General features: G+C 39.6%; 1 protein-coding gene across 1 annotated transcript; it reads right to left on the bottom strand.

Moving 5' to 3' along the window:
• Nucleotides 1-5,749: 5,749 nt before the first annotated feature.
• On the bottom strand, nt 5,750-7,221 carry LOC119980869. The gene is made up of 2 exons (XM_038823692.1): nt 6,353-7,221; nt 5,750-6,026 (listed from the first exon to the last, which is right to left on the bottom strand). The coding sequence occupies exons 1-2, from the start codon at nt 7,197-7,199 to the stop codon at nt 5,998-6,000; spliced, it is 876 nt and encodes a 291-aa protein (XP_038679620.1). The 5' UTR covers nt 7,200-7,221; the 3' UTR covers nt 5,750-5,997.
• Nucleotides 7,222-7,473: the final 252 nt, after the last annotated feature.

Below are 7,473 nucleotides of genomic sequence, written 5' to 3'. Positions count from 1 at the left end.
CATTAATTTGTTACCTTACTCTGTTTATGAAAAACTTGGGTTAGGAGAGCTTCAAGAGACTTCTATAACACTGCAACTAGCTGACCGTAGTGTCAAAAGACCCAAGGGAATTTTAGAGGATGTTCTGGTGACTGTAAATGACTTGATCTTGCCTGCTGATTTTGTTGTGTTGGATATGGAGGATAGTCCTAGATCAGCATCTTTGCCTATCATACTTGGACGACCTTTTATGGTTACCGCTGACATGAATATTAATGTGAGAAAGGGGACAGTAACTATGCAAGTAAATGACAAAGAATTGAAATTTCGTGTGTTTGATGCTCTTAAATCTCATGATGATCATAGTGATTGTTTTAATGTTGACACTACACATGATCTTGTGAGTGAGGTTTTTCAGGTTACTAGAGTGGATCCAATCGAAGCAGTGGTGGCATATGGTTTGAACGAGAAGACAAGTTTGGAAGGAGAGCTCGAGGATGACCGTATAGAGGAGGCCATCCAAGCATTCCAGTTGGACCGGCCTTATGGTGGTAAGAATACTCCTCCATTTGAGCAACTGACGCCTACTAATGCATCTCTTGTTCCTTCCACAGTTAAAGCACCCAAGTTGGAGCTGAAGCAGCTGCCAAGTCACTTGAAATACATCTACTTGGGTGAACATAACACTTTACCCGTGATAGTGGCTGCAAATCTGAGTTTGGGGGAGGAGGCAAAGTTGATCCGAATTTTGAGACAGCACAAAACAGCTCTTGGTTGGACCATTGCGGACATAAAAGGGATCAGCCCGTCAAGATGTATGCATCAGATTTTTCTGGAAAATAATGCAAAGCCTACCCGAGAGGCACAAAGGAGGTTGAACCCACATATGAAGGAGGTTGTCAAAGCTGAAGTTCTAAAGCTACTTGATGTGGGGGTAATTTATCCGATTTCAGACAGTAAGTGGGTTAGTCCAATTCATGTAGTACCGAAGAAAAGTGGCATTACTGTAGTGAAGAATGCAAATAATGAATTGATACCTACACGAATGACCACGGGATGGAGAGTGTGTATTGATTATAGGAAGTTGAACAATGAAACTCGAAAAGACCACTTTCCGCTACCATTCATTGATCAGATGTTGGAGAGACTAGCTGGGCATAGTCATTATTGCTTTCTTGACGGCTATAGTGGATACAATCAGATTGCCATAGCACCTGAGGACCAAGAGAAGACTACGTTCACATGTCCATATGGCACTTTTGCATACCGAAGGATGCCGTTTGGGTTATGCAACGCACCAGCTACATTCCAAAGATGTATGATGAGTATTTTCTCTGACATGGTAGAGAAGTTTATTGAAGTTTTCATGGATGATTTTAGTGTATTTGGAACTGATTTTGATGAATGTCTTGAGCATTTGCGGCTAGTTTTAGAGAGGTGTGAAGAAACCAACCTCGTTTTGAATTGGGAAAAATGTCACTTCATGGTGCAAGAGGGAATTGTGTTGGGTCATTTGATTTCCAGCCGTGGCATTGAAGTGGACAAGGCGAAAATCGAAGTCATTTCAAAGCTGCCCCATCCTACAACAGTAAAAGGTGTGCGGAGTTTTCTTGGTCATGCGGGATTCTACCGGAGATTTATTAAAGACTTTTCCAAGATTTCCCAACCTTTGCGTGTATTGCTGACAAAGGATGCTGATTTTGTATGGACAAATGAGTGCAGAACAGCTTTTGACAAATTAAAGGAAGCACTCACCTCAGCTCCTATTATGCAAGTACCTGATTGGGAGTTGCCATTTGAGTTAATGTGCGATGCAAGCGATTACTCCTTGGGGGCTGTTCTGGGGCAGCGGAAAAATAAGACACCCTATGCCATTTATTATGCCTCGCGCACCATGAATGATGCTCAGCTGAATTATTCAACAACGGAAAAAGAATTATTGGCAGTGATTTTTGCATTGGAAAAATTCAGATCTTACCTCATTGGCTCGCGAGTTATTGTGTATACAGACCATGCTGCGTTGAGGTATTTAATGACAAAAAAAGATGCAAAGCCATTGCTAATACGTTGGGTTCTACTTTTGCAGGAGTTCGACTTGGAGATTAAAGATAAAAAGGGAAGCGAAAATGTAGTGGCTGATCATCTTTCTCGGATGCTACCTGACAATGAACATGAAGAACTTCCTTTGGGTGACTCTTTCCCGGATGAACAGCTCCTGTCCATAAACACACTGCCATGGTATGCCGACATTGTGAATTATCTTGTTACTAATTCTTTTCCTACTGATTTGTCTTATCAGGAAAGGAAGCGGATAATTTCACGGGCTAGAGATTACATATGGGATGATCCTTACCTTTTCAAGATATGCCCGGATCAAATTATTCGTAGATGTGTAGTACAATGTGAACAACAAGAGATCTTGACTCATTGTCATGCTTATGCATGTGGAGGCCACTTTGGGCCTAAAAAGACTGCAATTAAGGTATTTCAAGCTGGTTTTTATTGGCCTACTATTTTTAAAGATGCTTGGATTTTTTGTAAGACTTGTGACAGATGCCAAAGGACCGGTAACATAGCTGCCAGAGATCAAATGCCTTTAACAAATATTCAAGTCATTGAACTTTTTGATGTATGGGGAATTGACTTCATGGGTCCTTTTCCTAACTCTTTTGGCTTTGAATATATTTTAGTTGGTGTTGATTATGTGTCCAAATGGGTCGAGGCAGTCCCTTCAAGAACTAATGATCATCGAGTGGTTGTGAAGTTTTTGCAGGACAATATTTTCTCTCGTTTTGGGATGCCACGAGCTATCATTAGTGATGGTGGAAGTCACTTCAATAATTATGCATGTTCGGCCTTAATGAAGAAATATGGGATCACTCACCGTGTGGGAACCCCATATCATCCTCAGACGAGTGGGCAAGTGGAGATAAGCAATAGAGAGATCAAGGCCATTCTTGAGAAGACGGTGAATCCAAACAGAAAAGATTGGTCTCTTCGTTTGACTGATGCTTTGTGGGCCTACCGGACTGCATACAAAACACCCATTGGGATGTCTCCATTCCGGTTGGTTTATGGGAAAGAGTGTCACTTGCCAGTTGAATTAGAGCATCGAGCTTATTGGGCTATTAAAAAGCTAAATTTTGACATGAAGGCAGCTGGAGATAGGCGTCGCTTGCAACTAAACGAGCTTGAAGAATTACGGTATGAAGCTTATGACAATGTTAAGTTATACAAGGAGCGTGCCAAGCAGTACCATGACAAGAAGCTTGTACGAAAGACTTTTTCTGTAGGACAGAAGGTGCTGGTGTATAACTCTCGCTTGAAACTTTTTCCGGGGAAACTCAAATCAAAGTGGCATGGGCCATATGTGATACAAGCTGTGTTCCCTCATGGTGCCTTAGAGTTAAAACATCATGATTCTGATCACACATTTAAGGTTAATGGCCATCGTGTGAAGCCTTATTGGGAAAATGTACAAAGTACCGTGGATGAAGTGGTATATCTCCACTCAACTGATCTCTGACAGCGTTCAAGACTATGTCCGGCTGAAGACAATAAATTTAGCACTTCATGGGAGGTAACCCATGTGGAAGGGAAGCATAATTTTGACAACTTGAATCAGCTAAGTCTCTCTTCCTTTTCCTTCACTTAATTGTGTTAGTTGGTTTCGTCATTGTAAATTTTCTTTTTGTTCTTTCTTTTTAAACATTGAGGACAATGTCAAATCTGAGTTTGGGGGAGAGGGAATTTGCTTTTGTCGAAAATTTTTGAAAAAAAAAAAATTTTGAAATTGTTTTGAGAAGAGAATTGGCATACTTGTGCTTAATTGTTATGAAGTGCTTTTGAGACTGATGGTGTGATTATTTGCATGACCTTTTGCAATGAATGTCTGCTGAGTATTATTTTTCTATGTTGATTAGTGCAAAATACTGCCCATATTGGTATTTTTATGAACAGGTACTGCTGGAGAATAAATTCATTACTGGACAGAATTTGTAACCTGTTCGCAACCTGTGCGGCCGCAGATCGCGGGAATAAGACTTGTGTGATTGAGTTGCTGACGTGGCAAGAATAGATGGGCCAGTTTAGGGCTTGCTAAAGACTATATAAAGAGTGTTAAGCTGAGACAACGGGAAGACTTTACTTTGCGCAGCCGAAGACCAAATATTGAAGAGAGGGTGTCGGCAGGAAGGAGGAGAAGCAACATCAAAGCTGGGCATATCAATTCTTCAGCAAATCTCTACTCTTCCATTGATTTGAACATTGTTGATGAGTATCTTTATGATTTTTATTATGATTATGTGTAGCTAAACTCTTTTCTAGCTAGGGTTTGGTGATTCTTCTACCATAAACCTTGTGCACAGATTTGATTGACAATCAGACTAAGTTTAATTCTTTGTTCTCTGGATTGATTGCTTATTTCCTATTTTTATGCATGCCTGATCAACATCATAATTTTAGGAATTGTTAGTTAAACATATTCGGCTGACCATGACCCGGTGTTTGACGAAGTAACAAGAACTTGCGTAAGATCCAAGTTTTGGGAACATAGGACATAATTGATTGGGTAATAGACCATTATCCTAAATTGTGCAACTGTCGATTTCCTAGTGCTTATGCTTGTCTTAGGAAACTCTTAGGATAGACCAACCAAGACTCCTTTGATAAGAAAAGATCTTGCAACTGGACCAAAGTCAGGATCGTTGTTTAGGGAAATCTAATTGACTGCAGCTGGACCAAGGCCTTTCAATTGACATTGTTAGACTTTTAAATTGTGTGATTGCATATTAATCTGTGTGCATAGGTGGAGGTAGTTGGCAAGCCAAACCCAAGCTAGTTTTTCATCAATTGATATTTAGTTAAATTTTTATTGCTAGTTAATATTAGAAGCTCTGATATTTATTTACACTATTGTTAGCAGTTATAGTTGGTAATTAATACAGTCCTCGTGGATTCGACCCCATTCACTATTATACTGTTAGTAGGCACGTACACTTGCGATTGGGGTAAACCCGTCGGTATTGAGTTGCAAGTATTTCTTGCAATAAAAAATATCGAACATCTTACCGAGTATGACACATAGTCCTGAAGCTTTGATGGTGGTCGTCGGTCACGAGTAGGATTACGTCGAATAGACAGATCAGAATTTTGCATGTCAGTTTCCACATTAGTCTCTAGAACCGACTCAGTGGGAGTTACTACAACTGGTGTTGGAGTGGATATTTGTTCACTGTCAGATGTTGCATGTGGATCAACAAAATCCACCCGTGGAACAATAGATAACCAATCATGAGACATATCCAGAGTTGGTAGTGGAATTAAAGTTGACTACCCCTGACTTGAACTGCCACGAGACTGAGAATAATATGGAGTGTTTTCGTCGAACCTAACATCCCTTGTTACAATGAGCTTTTTAGAGATGGGATCATAACACTTGTACCCCTTCTTTGTAGATGAATATCCCAAGAAAACACACTTGGCTGCCCTTGGATCTAACTTGTCACGGTGAATTGCTTGAATATGCACATAACAAGTACACCCAAAGATTTTAAGATGAGATAAATTCGGCTGCTTTCCTGTCAACAACTCAGATGGAGAAGTGAAATTCAAAATTCTACTAGGCAAGCGATTTATGAGATAAGTAGCGGTGAGTACACCTTGGGACCAAAATTGTTTGGGAACATTCATTTGAAACATTAGAGATCTTGTTTTCTCAAGCAAGTCGCGATTTTTTCTTTCAGCAATACCATTTTGTTGTGGAGTACCAATTCAAATAATTTATTTGAACGAGAATTAGAAGAAGGAAATGATAATCGTGTAGATTTTGACAAGTGACAAATGTCACAATCAACTGAATTTTTATTAATATTTGGAAAAATCTTTGCCAAAATTGACTCAGAGGGATGTGCTAGACGTTGATGCCATAATTTGTGCTTGGAAGCTAAACAGGCATTTACATGAAATCCCTTGTGAAAATCTTTGAGAAGATAATATAAGCCTTGAAAGAAAAATCCCTCACCAATCGTCTTCTTGGTGACCAAATCCTGGAATACAACATTGTGAGGAGAGAAAATAGCACAACAATTTAGTTGAGTTACGAGTTTGCCAACCGAAAGAAGTTGAAAAGGAAAAGAAGGAACACACAAAGCTGGTGATGCAATGTGCTTAGAAAGTAAGTTTACCTTTCCCTGTCCAACAACAGATACAGTATTACCATTAGCAACACATATTTGGGAAGGTGGAGATAAGAACTTAAACTCAAACAGATTTGTAGGATTATTTGTGATGTGATCAGTGGCACCTGAATCTATGACCCAAAAATCATGCACATTACTTAAATTCAGCGCAGTTGAGAAAGCTTTCAAAATACCTGATGTGTCATCAGTTGCACCATTTTTATCTTCAGATAGAAATCCAGCAAATTGACCAAGTAAGGCAGCTGACTTCCCATTGTTATCAGATTCACCTTGCTTTGCTTGAAGATAAGAAGCAAACTCATTAATAAGAGTTATTGGACTTGAGGAGAACCTTGACAATCCATCTCCAGCCATGGTTGTAACATGATTAGCCTTATATCCCGAAGGTTGAGTCCGTTTCTGAGGCATATTCTCTCTCGGAAACTTAGGCTTCAATTCAGGATGAAGTACCCAACATCGGTCCACTGTATGACCAAGATTATGACAATGATTGCACTTCAACTCAGGTCTCTTTCCCTTGTAACTTCTTTCTTCAGATCGTTTATGATTGAACATATATGCTCGGGCTTCAGATACCTCAGTTTTGAGGTTACAATTCATGACCTTTCTTCGGACTTCTTCCCGTTGAATAGTAGCACAAACACTCCCTAGAGAAGGAAGCTCAGAATTCATAAGTATATGACTACGGAGATCTTCGTAATCAGGAGCAAGATTAGCCAAAAGCTGAAATATTTTATCCTCTTCAGCCCGTTTTAGCAAGACAGCAGAATCAGTAGTATGTGGACGATAAACAGACAACTCATTCCACATACTTTTCATGCTACCAAGAAATTGAATAAATGGTTTACCTTCCTGTTGAAGACATGCAATGTCTCTTTTGAGTTGAAAAACTCGTGCCGCGTTATTTTGATTTCCATACATCTCTTTAACAGCATCCCATAAATCTGCAGAAGATTCATAATAACTGAAAATTTCAGCAACATGTAATTCCATAGAATTAAGTAGCCATGTCTGCACCATCTTATCTTGGGCAATCCAAGATTTATACTGTGAAGAATTGACATCAGGAACAACAGTACTTTTGTCAATAAACTCAAGCTTTGATCTTCCACCAAGAGCTAACTGCACAGATCTTGACCAAGGAAGATAATTGAACTCATTCAACAAAACCGAACATAATCGTTGGTTTGTATGAACATCAAAAGTATTTGAAGGTAGAGAGGCCGAGGGACTGCCTGAGTCGGACATGATTGGAGTGATTTCGGCCATTTAGAAAACAAAACGAAGAATAAAA

Source organism: Tripterygium wilfordii, chromosome 2 (assembly GCF_013401445.1).
Source record: "Tripterygium wilfordii isolate XIE 37 chromosome 2, ASM1340144v1, whole genome shotgun sequence".
NCBI lineage: Eukaryota > Viridiplantae > Streptophyta > Magnoliopsida > Celastrales > Celastraceae > Tripterygium > Tripterygium wilfordii.
This window is presented reverse-complemented; position numbering and strand designations above follow the sequence as displayed.

Excerpts from the sequence above, each read along its gene's own strand:
- LOC119980869 (XM_038823692.1), bottom strand. The coding sequence starts at position 7,199 with ATGGTGCAGACATGGCTACTTAATTCTATGGAATTACATGTTGCTGAA. Across the intron at positions 6,027-6,352 it reads TGCAACTGATGACACATCAG|GATTTGGTCACCAAGAAGAC; the intron begins GTATTTTGAAAG and ends GTTGTATTCCAG.